General features: G+C 45.8%; 1 protein-coding gene across 1 annotated transcript; it reads right to left on the reverse strand.

The window, feature by feature from the left end:
- Nucleotides 1–11,475: 11,475 nt before the first annotated feature.
- LOC309962341 (carbonyl reductase [NADPH] 1) lies at nucleotides 11,476–17,590 on the reverse strand. Its single transcript, XM_082840120.1, has 3 exons — nucleotides 17,157–17,590; nucleotides 16,291–16,398; nucleotides 11,476–12,031 (listed from the first exon to the last, which is right to left on the reverse strand). The coding sequence occupies exons 1-3, from the start codon at nucleotides 17,443–17,445 to the stop codon at nucleotides 11,595–11,597; spliced, it is 834 nt and encodes a 277-aa protein (XP_082696246.1). The 5' UTR covers nucleotides 17,446–17,590; the 3' UTR covers nucleotides 11,476–11,594.
- Between the last annotated feature and the right edge of the window lie 1,012 nt (nucleotides 17,591–18,602).

The raw sequence follows: 18,602 nt of genomic DNA on the forward strand, positions 1-18,602 counted from the left end.
AGAACACAGAGTCCTAGCCAGCAGCACAAAGATCTGGAAGAATGTGACTTGGGAGCAATCCAAGAACGGCTGAAAGAGATTGATTCTAAAAAAGCCACCGTGCCTGGGATGGTGGTAGCCTGGTGGTCATGGGGGCAGATAATGTCGGAGCAGTGGGTAGAGGCCCCTGACTGCTGGCTGTAGGACTGGAGACCCTGACTGTGCAGGGGAGCAAGTGGGGCAGTCTGAAGCATCTTTCACAGAGGCTAGCACAGCTGGGGCCCGGAGTGCATTTCTGGGTTTGACCCCTAGAATCTCCTTGGCACTGATGACCCCAATCTCCTGCTAGTACTGAAAACATGAGCCTGGTTGGCATGGAGACCTGGGCAGAAAACCCCCTAGGTGCCTCTGGTCCATGGGGAAGTAGTTGCTGGAGATGGAGCCTGTGAACGTCAGAATGGTCATCTTCATGCTCAGGTCAGCCTGTGCGTCTTGATGGAGCAGACGAGCTGGCCTAGAGCAGCAGCAAACCCTGGTGTTTTGGTGAGATGTCACCTGCTGGGCCAGACTTCTTTCTTGAGCTGAAGCTGGCCGCTGATGAGCTGTGTCTACTGGTCACCTGGATGAGAAGCTTCTTGTGAGGGACAATGGCTTGAGAGGTTGAGGCCTCCAAAAGCTGGTCTTGACGGCACTGACCTAAAGTGACGCTTGCAGTTCAGATCAACTATCTGAATTCTGCTGCTGGGTTACCTGTCCTGAAGCAAATGCTCCTGTTTGGGAGGGTGAGGTTCCTCTGTCCCAAACGCAATTCTGTAACGATGATGTTTCTCGGACCCAAATGGCAACAGGCTGGGTCAGGCCTCCTTTGGAGCCTAGAACATTGTTCTGAAGCTTCTGTTCATACTGGTCCAAAACACTGAGAGTTCAATAATTTTCCTTGTTGGGTTATTTTTGTACCTTGTAGTGAATGACGGTCCACAACGTTAGGTGGACTTCGTAAGCTGGGTTCAGGGCTGTGTTCTCCCAAATCAGCAACCTGAATCCTGCAGGGTATGTGTTCCTGTAGACTGCCTCCTGGATTTGTGTCTTCTGTTTGAAACTTGTGGTCTTCCTCCTGAATACCAGGATAGTTTCCCTGTGCTCCGTCATCCTCTTCTTCTGAGAGATGCAAGTTAATGCATAGATTCCAAGAATTTGAGAATCCTTGCAGGTAATTGAGGTGACGTGACCACCAGTTGACCCTCCATGTGGACCCAGGCCATCTGGGGCTCCCGCCCCCTCCCCTGTCCGTGGAATGTACACTCTGCCCACCGTCCGCACAGTGGGAGCTGTTTTCGGGGACACAGCTGAGAGAGTAAAAGGTGTGGAGACCACCTGCACTGTGCACACAATTGAACCCAGTTAAAGTCCCTACAGAAATTTTTAAGATACTGTCAGGTGGGTGCTGAGATCTACTCACCTTACAGCCCAAGACAAGCCTTGAAAGCAAGTTCCTTTGCTTATTAAACCTGCCACCTACCAATCTGGAGTGCTTCACCTCCTTTGGTTTCTCCTTGCCCTCTGAGTACCGGGGCCAGTTTGCAAACCAACACTTTCCTAGAAGCTGTCTGCTTCTGCGTCCTTTATAACTGTCCGGTCAAAGACCAGCTCTGCCAAGGGCCTGGTTATACTTCCGGGGGTGGCTGCTCTTCAAGGCTTTTAGCATGGAGTGGCTGTGCCTGAAGGGCAGCAGTGCTTTAGGGACACTGAGCTTGGACACGGGATTGGGGTGGAGACCAGCATCCGCAGCACTAATAATGGGAATAATGACGGCAGCGTCAGGTCCCACAGCACAATGTTGCCTCATCCCACCTCCAGTGACCTTCCTACCTCTGGTGTTTCTACCCTGTGTGTCCTTCACCCGCTACACACACACACAATTCTCACCCACCCACGAGGCACGTGATATTACATGAAAGAGAGAGATGGGAGCAGTGACTTGGAGTCATAGTTTATGACTTCTTGAAGTCATAGCTTAAAAAAGTAGTCATAGTTTAAAAAAACCAGTTATTTTAACTTATATTATTGTTATCTCCTACTTTTGTGGGTTTGCATTGGTGATTTATAATCCAGTGGTTTCAACGCTTTTCCTCCAGCATTACTAGGAGATGCACTATGCCTCCATTACTGACAGGGGCTACTGCACTTGTGTTTCTCAGTTTTGAGCTGCAGAGCAGGATATTGTTAGAGACTGGGGAAAGTGAGTGAATACGCTATTTCAGAAAACCACTTTCCCATTCATATACTCCCCATCCCAGAATCACTGGCCATAAAGAGTATGGAGGAAAGCTAGTTTAAGGGAATAAAAAGCCCTATTTACTTTTTCCTGACTATCACCCAATGAGCTGTCAAAGACCCCATATGGGACCATCAGAGAAACTTGTGGTCATTAAAAAAAATAATAAAAGCCTAAGTTTATTAGAAACTTGTCAGCCAAGGAAGCCACTGGTTGAATGAATTCCATCCAATGGAATCCACTAGAGTGTTGAGCTCTTGGGTTTCACAAGGATTCGTTTGAATTGTTAGTCACATGGCAGAAATTAGAAATTGAGGTCTAAACTGGGGTTGGTCAGAATTTGTAAACTGAGAGAGTTGCTGAAATTGTTTGTATTTGAACAGTTTATCTGTGAGCTTATCTTTCAGAAACACACAACTCTGCCACGTAAACTGTTGCCTGAGCTGTTTGAGCTTAAACAGTCTTTCTGTATTTTAAGTTTTTGGTTTCTGTGTAGCTTATCTAGTTGACAGGATGTAATTCTTCATGTTTCTATCTCAGTCACAATTTTTGGATCATACTTCAACCATGGCTATGGGACAGACCACATCCTTGTCTAGATGATCTGTCTATACCTACATCACTGAGTTAAGCAAAGGGTCATGATGGAGGTCACTTGAGGAGTTTCACTTGATGTTAGACCTTCTTGCTTCTATCAGCAACATCATTTGATAAAAGAGCAGCTATGTGCAATACTTAAGATTTTTTAGAACCAATATTTGACCACTACAACAGTGACAAACACTGAGTTGATAGTCTACTTCTAAGCCAGGAATCAAATGTGTCCCATTTAAGCCAAGAAAATAATATGAAGAGCCTTTTTTTTTTTGGCTGCGTTGGGTCTTCGTTGCTGTGTGTGAGCTTTCTCTAGTTGTGGTGAGTGGGGGCTACTCTTCGTTGCAGTGCGCGGGGTTCTCATTGCAGTGGCTTCTCTTGTTGCAGAGCACGGGCTCTAGGCACACTGGCTTCAGTAGTTGAGGTGCGTGGGCTCAGTAGTTGTGGCTCGCAGGATTACTTGCTCCACGTGGGATCTTCCCGGACCAGGGATCGAACCCGTGTCCCCTGCATTGGCAGGCGGATTCTTAACCACTGTGCCACCAGGGAAGTCCCAAGAGCCTTGTTTTTACGAAATTTTCTCATGCTATTGTTTTCCAGATCTCTCTCTCTCTCTCTCTTTTTTTTTTTTTTGCGGTACACGGGCCTCTCACTGTTGTGGCCTCTCCCGTTGCGGAGCACAGGCTCTGGACGCGCAGGCTCAGTGGCCATGGCTCACGGGCATAGCTGCTCCGCGGCATGTGGGATCTTCCTGGACCAGGGCACGAACCCGTGTCTTCTGCATCGGCAGGTGGACTCTCAACCACTGTGCCACCAGGGAAGCCCTAAGGTAGCGTTTTGTCTTCTTAACTGGGTGACGCGAATCTGAGGATCAACGCTTTGTAATCCGATCGTAGTGTGGTGGTGGGCAGAACCCGGTAGGAGCCTTTTCATCAGGTTTGGGAGCTCCTTCCTCTGAGGTCCCTTCTAGAGGCCTAGGTCTCAGGTTTTAGGTTGTCCTAGGAAGTGATTGGGAGGCGGTGAGCAAAGGCTGCCTGAAGCTGACAGTCTTATCGCCAACAGACAGCTCAAAACTAAACAAAATATGACCAGAGTGTATCCCAGACCCTTTGAAGGCAATAATCCTATCAAGTCCATTTGGAAATGCTCTGAGGGATGCTAAAGCCTGGGCTTTTGTCCACGTCCCATCTTTGCAGTTTCCCAGCATTTTGGGTAAAGGATGAGGCAGGTGCTACAAACCTCCTCAGTCGCTTTAGTAAATTCCCCACCAACACTGACCAAGGACAGTAGCCAACCTCATGAAAAGACCTCCCAGGGTTCCTCTTGAGGTCTCCTGGCACCAAGAGCCTATCCTGAGGGCACTAGAGATCATTCTCTAACCACCTTCAGTCACTTCTTTCCTGAGATCTCTTTTCCAATTTCAGAGCCACTTTCTGACATTTGGTGTGTTGGTCACTTTGAGCTAGTCCAGATATTTGGCTCTGAGAAGCTCTAAGGACCATGAGTTTAGTAAGGGCTACCTACTCGGTATGGTGTCCATCCAGAGCTTTTCTTTTGTGCTTCAGGTTGTTCTTTTATTGAGTATGTTTCTATCTTTCTAGTAGCCATTTCCATAGAAAACATCAGGGTTTTTAGGAGTTTCTTAATCTACTAGTGACCATTTTACATTTGACTTCCTGCAGATATCATGAACCTTCACTGTTTCCAGAACATCCCCAGATCATACCAACCAACTCAAAGACATACACGTTTTCAATATATGTATTAACATATATTTTATCCACAGCCAATCGGCAAGCTCTAGTGATGTGACAAGTTTAAGTAGATTCTTCTGTCTTTTAAGTAGAGGGTCTCTTCTAAAGATTAGTTAAAATCTGTTATAGTATGTAGAGCCTGTGCGTTTCCTGTTTCAATTCCACAAACAATGTCAAATATGGACTTTCTATGACATTCTCCAACAATTCTGCTTGAGGGATAGATGGTTCCTGAACCATCAAAGCAGAGGTTAAGCATCAGAGGGTTCTCCTTATTAGATAAAGGACAAGTGTGTTAGGGGTCAAGAAAATACAATTGCAGATATAATTGGGTGAGGGAGAAAGTCATAAAATCTCATGGGAGGTGAGTGTGGTTGCTGAGAAATATTGACTATTTTCAATGAGCAGAAAGAACTGTATGGTACGAGGAACCATTACGTTAAAAGGAGTTATATTCCCAACAATTCTTCCTCCTTGATCTCTTTGCAGTGGATTGACCTTGTTTAGGCCCTGCATTTCAGAAATGACACAGGTCACTGATGGGCAAGAGATCAGCCCATCTTCCTGCAGCTGCTTCAAGTCACCTGCTCCTGGATGGAGGTCCATGTGGTACCTTCTCCTTTCTTTTTTTTAAAGTTTTTATTGAAATATAGTTGATTTACGAAGTTGTGTTAGTTTCAGGTGTACAGCAAAGTGATTCAGATATATATATATATATGTATATATTTTATATGTACATATATATGATTCTTTTCCATTATAAGTATTAGCCTCTCCTTTCCTGAACTTCCTGAAGAGCCAACAGCGTTCTCTACCACTGGAGAGCACGTCTCCTCTGGAGGGAGAGGTGGGGACACTACCACAGAGACCAAAAGCACACACAAAAGAAGAGGCACGATTGCTGGTGGTTGTGTCCCTTGGCCGAAGGCAAGGAACTTCCTGAGCTCTCTGTTCTCCAAGAGCAACACCTCAGTACAGCCAGGAGTCCTAGGGATAGCTGTCACCAAGAGACGCCAGAGGTTTTTTTTTGGCGGTACACGGGCCTCTCACTGTTGTGGCCTCTCCCGTTGCGGAGCACAGGCTCCGGACGCGCAGGCTCAGCGGCCATGGCTCACGGGCCCAGCCGCTCCGCGGCATGTGGGATCTTCCCGTACCGTGGCACGAACCCGCGTCCCCTGCATCGGCAGGCGGACTCTCAACCACTGCGCCACCAGGGAAGCCCACGCCAGAGGTTTTTACATCTGTGCTGGCTGGGGTGATCTGTCAAACCTTACACTGAATCACAAATGTGGCCTGTTTGCTAAACATGCAAGGAACGTGGGTGTCTTACTTTCCTGGGGCTTCCAAAACAATCACAAACTGGGCAGCTTAAAACCACAGAAATCTATTCTCTCAAAGTAAGTCTGAAATGAAGCTGTCTGTAGCCCTGCTCTCCCTCTGACGTTTCTAGAGGAGGATGCTTCCTTGCCTCTTCCTCCTTCTGGGGGCGGCAGGTGTTTATTCGCTTGGGGCTGCATCACTCCAGTCACTGCCTCTGCGGTCACAATGCCTCCTCTTCTTGTTTTTCAGAACTTGCTCTGTCTCGATCTTATAAGGGTACCTGTGTGATGGCATCTAGAGGCCACCCAGATAGTTCAGGATAATTTGCTCAGAATTCTAACTTAATCACACCTTTTGCAATATAAAGTAATATTTATCCTTTTGCCATATGTATTAGTCAATTAATCAGGATTTTCCAAGAAAGTAGACCAATAGTGTGTGCGTGTGCGTGTGTGTCTGTGCATGTTTGTGTGTATGTGTGTGTGCACATATAGAGAGTGAGAGGGAAGGAGAGAGGGAGGAAGGGAGGTGGCGAGAGAGAGCTTAAGGACGTTTAAGGAATTGACTCACACAACTACGGAGGCTGGCAAGTACACAATCATCAGGGTCGGCCGGCCAGCAGGCTTGAGAGTGACATCAGTAAGATGGCAGAATAGCAAGTCCCCGCCCTCATTTCCCTACAGAAACACCAATTTGACGGAGGACCGGCATCTAGTTTCGGTACTCCAGAGAAGCCCAGAACTGAGAGAAGCTGCGATGCAATGCATAAGAAGAGCGAGTTCACTTTATGCACCTCAGCCCTCCCCTAAGCCAGCACAGCTCAGCGCTGAGCGAGATGGCCATGACCCTCGAATTCTTCCTTGTGGGGGAAGATGGAATGTAGTGTGCCTCAAATGTTCTGCTCTTTCAGTGCACTGCCCGGGGGGCCAGCTTTTTCCTTGCCTCACATGGAGTGCTGATGGAACCGGGATAGTGGGGACACCTGGGTGCAGTTAAGGACAAAGGAAAAGGGGCGGGGATTTGGTGTGACTGGCACAGCTCTGTGAGATTGAGAGAAGGTGCAGAACCTGAGGCTTCTCCACAGGGAAGAAGGAAGAGGCACGGACCATGCCTCCGATATCCTGGCCCGCAGCCGTGCAGCAGTCAGACACCAGAGAAAGAAGAGATTTCGGGTTCCTGGAGGGCGGGAGTAGAAACCAATACGTCCTCTAATTTGGAATCTACACACACAAGTCCAGAGAAGGCCCCTCCCTAGAAAAAGTCTGAGAGGCTCCCAGAATCTCTAGCCAGACGGAGTGGTGAAGGCCTTTCCCTTTCAAAGCCAGTCTGCAAAGACGGGGAGAGGTGGCTATTTCTTCTAATATAGACACCAGTGCAAAGTTACGAAGAAGACAAAGATTCAGGGGCACATGACATAATCGGATGAACAAAGGAAAGCTCCAGTAACTGATCCTAAAGAAATGGAGATCTACAAATTGCCTGACAAAGAATTCAAAATAATCATATTAAAGTAGCTCAGGGAATTATGATAGAACACAGATAGACCACCAAACAAAATCAGGAAAACAACACACGAACAAAACGAGAAGTTCAACAAAGACAGAAACTCGAAAAAGGAAACAAATTCTGGAGCTGAAGAATACGAAGGAATTTCAAAATTTACTAGAGGGCATACTTGATAAAGATGAAGGATCACTGTGCTCAAAGAAAGTCACTTGAAATTATCCAGTCAGAGGACCAAAGAGAAAAAAGTGAAGAAAGTAAAGGACTTATGGCGTATCCTCAAGCAAATCAATATACACACGATGGTGGTCCCAAAAGGAGAAGAGAGAGAAAAAAAGGGAGAAGCCTTATTTAAAGAAATAATGGCCCCAAACTTCCTATATCTGGGGTGGGAAATGGACATACAGATTCCCAAATGACCTTAAATAGAATGAACCCAGGATGGGATGCACCTACATGGAGACCCACTGTAGTCAAATTTTCAAAATTAAAAGACAGAATTTTGAAAGTAGCAAGAGAAAAGCAACTTATCACATACAAGGGAGCCCTTGAGTAGACTCCCTTGAGTAGATTTCTTAGCAGAAACTGTGCAAGCCAGAGGTAGTGGAATGATATATTTAAAGTATTGAAGGAAAAAAAAAAAAACTACCGAACAAAAATACTATGCCTGGAAAAACTATTCTTCAGAACTTAAGGAGAGATATAGACTCCTGGGCAAACAGAAGCTGAGGGAGTTTATCACCTCTAGACCTGCTTTACAAGAAATGCCAAAGGGAGGTCTTAAAGTTGAAATACAAGGATGCTAAGCAGTAACACGAGAGCGTATGAAGTAAGAAACTCAATGGTAAAGGTAAATATACAGACAAATACATTATACTGTAATACTGTAATGATGGTATGTAATCACGATTCAAGTCTAACAATTAAAAAGACAAAAGAATTAAGAATAACTATAACTATAAAAATTTGTTAATAGATATACAATATAAAAAGATGTAAACTGTGATATAAAAGTTTGTGGTGGGGGAGAAGTAAAAGTGTAGAGTTTTTGTATGTGATTGAAGTTTTGTTTTTTTTTGTTGAAGTTTTTATAAGCTTAAAATAGACTGTTATAACTATTAGATGTTTTATGTAAGCCTCACAGTAGCCACAAAGAAAATACCTATAAAAGATACACAAAAGAGAAAGAAATCAAAGCATATCACTCAAAAAAAAATCAACAAACCACAAAGGAAGACAGCAAGAAAGGAGAAACGGGACAAAAAACTACAAGACAGAAAACAATTAACAAAATGACTCTAGTAAGTCCTTACCTCTCAATAATTAAATATAAATGGATTAAACCCTCCAATCAAAAGACGGTTGTGGCTGAATGGATAAAAATAGCACCCAGCTATGTGCTGTCTACAAGAGACTCACTTTAGATCCCACACGGAATCTAAAGGCTGAAATACACCTTTCAGGTGTAGGCTGAAAGGGAAGAGATGGAAAAAGACACTTTATGCAAATGGTAACCAAACGACAGCAGGAGTGGATGAACTTCTATCAAGCAAGAGGTTACATAAAAAACTGTCTCTAGAGACAAAAAAGGTCAATATGTAATGATAAAAGGCTCAATTCATCAGGAAGCTATAACAATTATAAGTATATATGCACCCAGTATCACAGCACATAAATATATTGATGAAACATTGATGAAGATGGTCTGGAAGTGAATTCCCTCTTCCTCAGGGGACCTCAGTTTATTTTATCTTAAGGCCTTGAGATGACTGGATAAGGCCCATCTACATTACAAAGATAAACTGCTTTATTCAAAAGGTACTAATTTAAATGCTAATCTCATTGAAAAAATACCTTCACAACAACATTCAGACTGGTGTTTGACCAGTCTAGGTACTGTGGCCCATGAAAGGTGACACAAAAAATAGGCAAGCATACCAAATAAGGTAATATTCATTTCCAGGGATTAGGGAATGAATATATCTTTGGAAGCTATTTTTGTTTATTTAAAAATATAAAAATTTTAAATTAAAACAATTTCATTGATTTATAACATTATATAAGTTTCAAGTGTATGACAGTATTACGTCTGTATACGCTATAGCGTGCTCACCAGCAAAATTTGAGTTTCCACCCATCACCATACAGTGATCCCCTTTATCCATTTCACCCTCCCCACTGCCCCTTCCCCTCTGGTAACCACTACTCTGATCTCTGTATCTATGTGTTTGGTTTGGTTTGTTCATTTAGTTGTTTTCTTTTTCTTTCTTTTTTTTTTTTTTTTGTGGTACACGGGCCTCTCACTGTTGTGGCCTCTCCTGTTGCGGAGCACAGGCTCCGGACGCGCAGGCTCAGCGGCCATGGCTCACGGGCCCAGCCACTCCGCGGCATGTGGGATCTTCCCAGACTGGGGCAGGAACCCGTGTCCCCTGCGTCGGCAGGCGGACTCTCAACCACTGCGCCACCAGGGAAGCCCAGTTTGTTTGCTTTTTATATTCCAGATATGAGTGAAATCATATAGTATTTGCCTTTCTCCATCTGACTTAGTTCTCTTTACATAATACCCTCAACGTCCGTCCATGTTATCACAAATGGGAATATTCTCATCTTTTTTTACGGATGAGTAGTATTCCATTATGCGTTTGTGTGTGTTTCTGTGTGTGTGTGTATAACATCTTCTTTATCCATTCATCTGTTGATCGGCACTTAGTTTCCATATCTTGGCAATTTTAAACAATGCCAAGATGAACACAGGGATGCATATAAGTTTTCAAATTAGTGTTTTCGTATTCTTTGGATAAATACCTAGAAGTGGGATAGCTGGATCACACAGTAGTTCTATACTTAATTTTTTGAGGAATCTCCATACTATTTCCATAGTGGCTGCACCAATTTTCATTCCCTCCAACAGTGTATGAGGGTTGCCTTTTCTCCACACCCTCAACAATCCTTGTTATTTAAGTGCGGGCAGCGAACCTAACCCTGTGGGATTCCCAGCGTGCTCCCAGTTGGGAGGGTTGTTTATGAAGGTCTTACTGCGTGCCAAGTCATTAATTGGAATGTTTTATTTAATGGTTACCTAATCCTTACAATTGCTCAAAGTGCCTGCATTCTGGTTTGTCCTAGGTCATAGACAATAAGTGGCATATGTAGTTAGGTGTTATTTTATGGAATTAAGAAAAAAATCTTTAAGATCTCCGTGTCCATTTCCAAACTAGTAGTTCAGATGTTATGGTGTTGATCTAGACATTGATAATCCTCTGTTGGCAGTTTAGAAAAATAAAATAACAAGAGGAAACTAACAGCCTAGTGGAAGGGAAACACTTGTAAAGTAAACCTGACTCTTCAAATAAGGGTTCCACACTTGCCTTCAGGGGCTGTCACTTTTCACCTCCCCAAGCCTGAGAATCAGATGTGAAAAGTGACAAATAACATGACAGTAGAGGCATCTGTACAACATGGAGTGCTTCTGCGAAGGGAGGGAATGTGGTGGACAGTCCCTGGGGCCTTGGGGAAGCCAGGCATGGTGCTGGGCAGTACGAAGCTTCTCATCACTGCCCTGGGTGGTGTCGGGCCCCTCTCACAGGGACTCGTGATAGAAGACACTTGTGCAATTCCAACGTCATTTCAGCATTGTCACCTATATAGGGGCGATTCCTATGACTATTATCCCCATTTTACATTTGAAGGGATACAGTAGATGCAGTATTTTGATCAAGGTCATGCAGGAAGGCGGCAGCGCCAAGACTTTTTGGTTTCAGCTGTTTGCCTTGAAAGATTTCAAACAGAAAAGTAGAACGAATAGTAGAGTGGACACCCATATGTCCTCCAAAGCAGGTCCAACAATTATGAGTAACTGAGCTGGTTCAGCCTTGAAGAGTCTGCATAAATGGACGTTTATAAAGAACTGTTTATTCATCTATTGACTTTTATTTATTATTTGTCAACCATCCCACTTTTCCTCCCCTGGGATCACAGAAGGAAACACAAACGGCTTCACAGAATTAGTAGCCATTTGCCAGTGAGGACTTGATAGAGATATTTTGATTCTTTTATTTCTTCTTCTTTTTTTTTTTTTTGCATAGGGATATTTTTGACAGTGTAAGTGTCCTTTCCGTGAAATTGGGACAGGAACATAATCGGGCCCATGGGGGGAGCTGTGAGTGAGCTCACCACTGCACAACTTTTTTCTCGGAAACAAACTGTCCGTGAGGCCCCTCAGCATCCGGGGGCAAAAGGGCCAAGTACACGGGGGTCTCTGCTCCTTCTTCTGGGCTTTTGGTGGCTGTGGGTCCCGCCATGTCAGTTCTCACCCACCCTGGGCAGCAGGCATTCAGGAGGATCTTGTCCCCTCCTCTCTGCTCACTCAGTTTCCTGGCTTGGATTTTGGACAGCACCGTGACGCCGATTTTCGTCACCCCATATGCGGTCTCAGGCCAGCCCTCCTTCCTGTGCACCCCGTTCTTTGTGTCTTCCACAAACTTGTTCATGAGCCCCACCAGCTCCTCCTCTGTGATGGTCTCACTTCGAAACTTCTGCTGCAGTTCGGGGCTGCATTTTTTAAGAGAGCTGACACTCACAAAGCTAGACACATTCACCACTCTGCCTAAAATACAACACAAGTCATTACATAGAAAGGTGAGCACGAGAACAATGAATGCCAAATTCGGGACAGGATTTATGTCCTCATGTCCTCTTGTCAGAGGACATTAGGGAAGGAAGAGAACGTATTTTGGGAGGGGGTTACTCATTGGGTTTTATCTGTTTTATGATTATAAGTAACAATCTGTTATTTCTAATGTTTTTAAAAATTACACATAATTATTTTGAAAATTACAGGAATGAACTATTTCACTTAAACTCAAGAAATAAGTAATGACAACGGGAAGAATTCTGTGAATCTACTGCCCAGAACAACTTGTGAAAATTATTTTAAAAACTTAACTATTTAAAGTCTCTGCTAATGGTCCTGAGGGCATACAGCAAATGAAGAAATTTTTATTCCCAAATATCTCCAACAACTCAGCTAAGAACAGAGTCTGTTCTGTGGTATTTCAACCATGACCTGCTCCTTCCTTTCCCCCTTTCTGGCCATAACAATGGAAACGTCACTCTAGGATGGTGCATCCAAGAACACAAGACTATTGTATCTTCCCAAGATGGGTAGGACATCAGCATGTCTCATGCCGCTCCTCAGCTGCCTGTTGCAGAGGTTCAGTTCCTGGCAAGTGCATTTAGGAGGTGATCCAGCCCTCACTTGTGGGACAAAGGCTCTACCTGGGGCTGGACATCCTGAGAATACTGGGGCCCAGACTGCCCTTTCCCCAGCTTGTTTGTAAGGCAGAAGTATCATGCAAAGCGAGGCAAGCTGACAAAACCAGAGACCACTGCTTCTCTTCCCTCCTAGCTCCTAAAACAGGAGTGTCACAGAGAGAAGTGTCACCATCCCTGCCTCTGTCTTCAGACCTGTGGCTTAGAGATGTTGCACAAGAGGGAGAAAGAGTCGGGACATAAAAACCTAGAGGTCTGACGCTCTCCCAAAAGGATGTGATTTCATTTGAAAGAGTGTGGGGAAGTTCGACCTTAAGGGCACTCTCAAAAACAATGGAAGTTGTGCTGAAGAGCAATGAGGAGATTGGTAGCTTTGTTAGAAATATAAACTAAATCATGTAAGTCAGCAAGTTTGCCAGAGAAAACTAGAGAAAGATAAGGGTAAGAGCCCTTCTTGGTTCAGAACAGAGCACCAAAACTACCCTTTCAAAAGAGCCTGAATGTAATTGGATGGAGATGCGTCTGTGAAGCGATTTATGCTGTGCCTTGTCAAAAACAGTGGAGTAATCAGCCAGCAAGTAGTGGAGCTTAACAGCTGGGTGCGGTGCAGGAAAAAGACAGCAAAAGAGAGTCCTGCTAAACCCACAGTAATCCCAGTGTGACTGTGCGTCTCAGCTAGGCTGTACTTTCTGAGATGAAACATCAGAAACTTCACACTGCGAGGGGAGGAGGGCGGAGACTCAACTTCAAAAAATAATGTAGCCAGTCACTGAACAAATAAGCAAATAACAACCACAAGCCCGTGGGAAGTAGGCTCTAATAGCAAGAGTAGCTATAAAATTCTGCAATGTCCCGTTTCCAACCAAAAATGACCAGGCATGGACAAAAATGTTAAACCCTTTTTTTCCATGGGGAAAATATGTGGCAACAGAAATGGCATGTCATGCTGCCGTAGTCAGTTAGCTTTGATGTCTATCCCACTAAAGGTTTGGAAGTTCAGAAAATATCAACAAATAAATTAGTAGATGGCGTTAGGACTCCCATTCAATGATTCTATGAAATACATAAACTGATTTAGAGAAATTGCCACATTAATCTTCCGGGCTTTCTTCTAAGATGAACACATTTCTGAAACGGGTCGATTAATCCATGTCCTCCTTCTAATCTAGAACATGTAAAGAGTAAGAAGCAACTAGTAAATTAATAGAAATGACATTGTCCTTAAGACAGAATAGAACCAATTTGTCCAAATGTTGCAGTAAGCACCATTCAGAGACGCTATATTTAGGGTAATTTATTTCGCTCTCAAAAACATGACCAAGCCTCTCTCACAACAAATACATATTTCATGAATTAAAAATGCAAAATATAGAAAGGCATAAAGAGAGAAAAAAAGCCTGCAGGAGCGGAAGTCAGAATGGTTAACTGGTAATGGGAAAGGCAGCTACATTACTATCAATAAAAGGGCCTTGGGCTTCCCTGGTGGCGCAGTGGTTGAGAGTCTGCCTGCCGATGCAGGGGACACGGGTTCATGCCCCGGTCCGGTGGGATCCCACATGCCGTGGAGCGGCTGGGCCCGTGGGCCATGGCCGCTGGGCCTGCGCGTCCGGAGCCTGTGCTCCGCAATGGGAGAGGCCACAACAGTGAGAGGCCCGCGTATCGCAAAAAAAAAAAAAAAAAGGGCCTTGACATTATTTTTTTCATGGGTCTTCAACCTGGACAGTAGACAGAGAAATACTGTTAACTTCTTCTAGGTTGGTTATAATCAGTAATCAAATGACAACCTTTTTTATTCTGTGTTAACTAGTCTACCTCAGGAAGTCTAGAATCAGCAGTGAAAATACTAACCCGTATCAGGGAAGCCTGACCAGGAGATCCAAAGTTCTCTCGAGGTAATAAACTCCTGGATCTGGCTGCTTCATCTTCCCAATGTGTTCCATGCCAGCCCCTCCCACTGACTGGATCCCCAGGGATTAGAGCCAGCCACCTGGAGCCCTCTCCTCCCAACTAGGTGAGACTGTAGACCCAGAAGAGAATCACACGCTCGATTAAGTCATGATAACATGAACTGCTGTAGCTTTTCTCCAACAAAACAAGAATTCTCCTATTTCAAAAGGCAAGTAAACCTTGCTGCACTCATACTGAGAATATAGCATGTATTTAAAATTCCATTTACTCTAGCTTTCGTGAGGCAAGACAAACTGTTAAACAGAGGCTGTCTTAGCACATCTGGAGGGTACTCATTCCTCCTTCTGGACAAAGCCCAGACACAGCAAGAAACAGCCCAGCTAAGTAAGAGGAGTGGTGGGCCAGAGGTCATCAGCACGAGGTCAAGAGGAATGCAGCATGTGCAGCTGACACAGGGAACTCCACTGCAGCCCGCAAGTGTTGGGACGAGTGGAGGAATCAGGTGACACTCTAAAGAGCTGACTTTTTAGGTCCTAGTGAACCAATTCTCAGAACTTTCCAGGAGGACAGGACGGGGAAACAGGGCAGAAGCTGAGTGTAAATTGTAAATGCATGTACTAAATCTCCAGCCACGCCTCTTAACCTTTCTAAAAGTATCTGTTTGTCTTATCTGGTATGTTTAATGGGTGGTGGTTCCCCTCCTGGCCCATTACTTCGGGGGTAAGTATTATAGTAGTTTAACCCAAAGGAATATGAGAGTTTGTTTTGTTTGAAACATTGAGCAGATTGAAGGGCAGTTAAAATGGACCTGGAGTTCGGCAGGTCGGATTACGGAGATCCCTACAAGTCACGCTAAGGGCCTGGACTTCACTCCTGAAGGATTTTTGGGAGGGGGAGTGAGCGTGCAGAGTATAGAGAATGCCCAGGAAGCAAAGGACTCAAGAAGCGGGGAGAGACCCTTAGGAGAGTTTACAATTGTCTAGAAATGACAGCTGAGGGCCCGTTTGCAGAGCTGGGATGGGGGTGAAGGCCTGGGAAGAAAATCAGTAGGAAGTGTCTTAGGATCTGGTAGATGGCAATAAGAGGGCAGGCGTGGTGACCTCCAGGATCCCGGTGGGTGGATGATGGGATCAGTGGCCAAGATGATTTGGGGAAAGGACGAGTCTTTGGAAATATTTGTTTTAGATGGGGGGATTCAGGGGAGGAAGGATGGGAATCAGGTTAAGATGGAGAGGCAAGAAGACACAATGTGTGCCTGGAGCTCTGGGAATGTTCTAGGCAGGTGACAGATTTGAGTGAGGCCTAATGAACTGGTGGGAGTAGAGACTCCACTAGCCTGAGTAAGATCACTCTGAGAGGGGGTCAGAGGAGAGAAGGCCTGAGATGGACTCCTAAGGGAACGCCGCCTGTGGGGGGCACGGAGCAAGCCTTTCAGAGGACACCTTTGGGCTAAGATGGGAAAAAGAAAGAGCCAGATGTGCAAAGGGCAGCTGGACAGACAGCACCAATGACCTGGGCAGTGTTTAGAGGAACCTGAGGCCTCAGGGCACCTGGCCGGATGGTGGCACAGATGGAGGCCAGTGTAGCTGAGCAGGAGAGGTAGGGGGGCCTGTAGATGAGACCAGAGGCAGGCAGGGACCAGATCTTGCCAGAAACACTGCAGTTTGGGCTCTTCATCAGACTCACCTCGGGGTTTTATTAGAGGCAGGAGCTCTGTGCACACATCTTGGGTACCAAAGAAGTTTGTTTTCATAGTCACTTCTGCTTGAATATGAAACGGTGTGGAATCAACGGCTTTTAGGAGAAAAGAAAAGTTGAGTGAATAAATAGTAGCCATCAAGTAACATTCTTTTTTTTTTTTTTTTTTAAAATAATAGTTGTGGTTCGCGGGCTCTAGAGCACAGGCTCAGCGCTTGTGGCGCACGGGCGTAGCTGCTCCGCGGCACGTGGGATCCTCCACGGACCAGGGCTCGAACCCGTTTCTCCTAGCATTAGTAGGTGGAGTCTCAACCACTGCGCCACCAGGGAAGCCCTCAAGTAACATTCTATAGGAAGATACAAAGAAAACAGCGCATGTGAAATCTGTTGAATTTTGTGTAAAGGTTGCGTCTGGTTCGTAGTATTGAGCCGGCGTGAATCTCAGGGTCTGACAACGCCTATGGTTTTGTAGGATGGCGCCACTGCGGGGGCGGCTGCCCAAAGGGTGCACACACACGGGATCTCTGTGCATCAGTTTTTGCAATTTTCTCGTTTATTTCAAAATGCATTAAAAATTAACCCAACTGCCCCAAAGTCCAATCAGAAAGAAGCTGTGGGGCAATCTAGGAAAGGTCCCCAGGATTCGAGCCAAAGAAGCAAAGTTCCCTATGGCTAGAAAGCATCCAATTCCCTGCAGACTCCGCTCTCGCTGCACCCCTCCCCCTTCCCTTCTCGGTCCCTAGGGAGTCATTCTGGACCCCACAGGCGGGAGAAGCCCCACCGCAGCGATTCCCCGACAGATAAGGCCCATGCCGGATGATGAACGCCTCGCCTGGGAGCACCCAGCCCCTTACTCTTGAAGGCGATGCCCGCGTTGTTGACCAGCACGTCGAGGCCCCCGTACTCCTTGAGCAGGAAGTCGCGCAGGGCGCGGATGCTCTGCAGGTCGTCGATGTCCAGCTGGTGGAAGCGCGGGCTCAGGCCCTCGGCCTGCAGCTGCTGCACGGCCGCCTGACCCCGTGCTGTGTTCCGCGCCGTGAGGACCACGTCCCCCGGAAACTGCCGGCAGAGGTCACGCACGATGGCGAAGCCGATGCCCTTGTTGGCCCCGGTGACCAGCGCCACACGGGCGCAGGACGACATGGCCGGGTGCTGGGTGTGCGGTGCCCTTGGGTGGAGAGCGAGCCCGTTGTGCTTTCCCAGCGGCGCGGCGCGTCAGAGTGTCTGCGCAGAAGCTGGAGTTTGCAGAGCGCGCACCTGAAGGTCCCACGCCTGGAGCTGCCAGGCTGAGCGCGCAAGCGCAGGCGCAGGCTCTGCCCCTTCAGGGCTGGGCTCGCCGGCGCCCTCCCAGCGGTACAGGGAACGTAGAGAAGGGCCATCAGGCAAGTTTGCAAGACAGTCCTGCTGAAAAGTCGCTGCTGGCGACTGCCTGCCTGGCATCAGAGAATCGTTCTGATTAGCTGTTTTGCCTATGTTTAAACTGAACCCTATCCTCTGTTCTCCTCCTTTTCACCCAGATGTTCAACTCTTCGCGGTTGCGCTTGAAGAAATGGGTCATTTGTGCAGACTTTGTTTTTCCTGGTGTTTGAAAAATATCGCTCGAACTGAAGTCTTTGTAACCTAGAGTCGTGGAATAAGTTGGGAGGACATGGTAGGGATCGAGTGTGTGTTGCTTCCTCCCGTAAGTATGTGAAAGCCAAGCTACTGCTCTATCCTTGAATGATTCTCACGTGTTAGTGTTTACTGAATCATCATAGGGTTACCTCCTAGATACTTCCAGGGTTGTCAGGTTACCTGTATGCAGGTCCTGAAGTGTACAGGTGCAAAGGGGCTCTGCAGCCCTTTCTCACACTCAAAATAACTCATCAGGATGCATCTCCATTTCCAAGCGAGGAAATGGATCCTCAGAAAGTTCATAAATTAGCTCAGTGGTGGGAAATTAATTTTCTTCCTTACTATTTACCACTTAAAACAGAGGAATTAGGGGGTCTATAAGATCATTTTCATTTCTGTGCTGTCTCTTGTCGACTGAAAGAAAATGCACAACCTAGGGGACTTAAGCCTTGGGATATAGCCTCTCAGATAGCTGAGGGACTGTTCTGAAGAGGTAAGGGAGGAGCCAAGATACGTAGGAGTTTTTGCAAAAACAAAACAAAACAAAACAAAACATAAAAACAACCCAGGTAGTCGGGACATCAATTACTGCTAATTAAAGAAAACCAAACATCTCAAGTTAATGAATTTAGCACTTTTCAGTGTATGGGAAGATGCAAGAGTCTGGGCTTATTGAAATTATTCCT

This window comes from Leucopleurus acutus (assembly GCF_964270905.1).
Source record: "Leucopleurus acutus genome assembly, chromosome: 5".
NCBI lineage: Eukaryota > Metazoa > Chordata > Mammalia > Artiodactyla > Delphinidae > Leucopleurus > Leucopleurus acutus.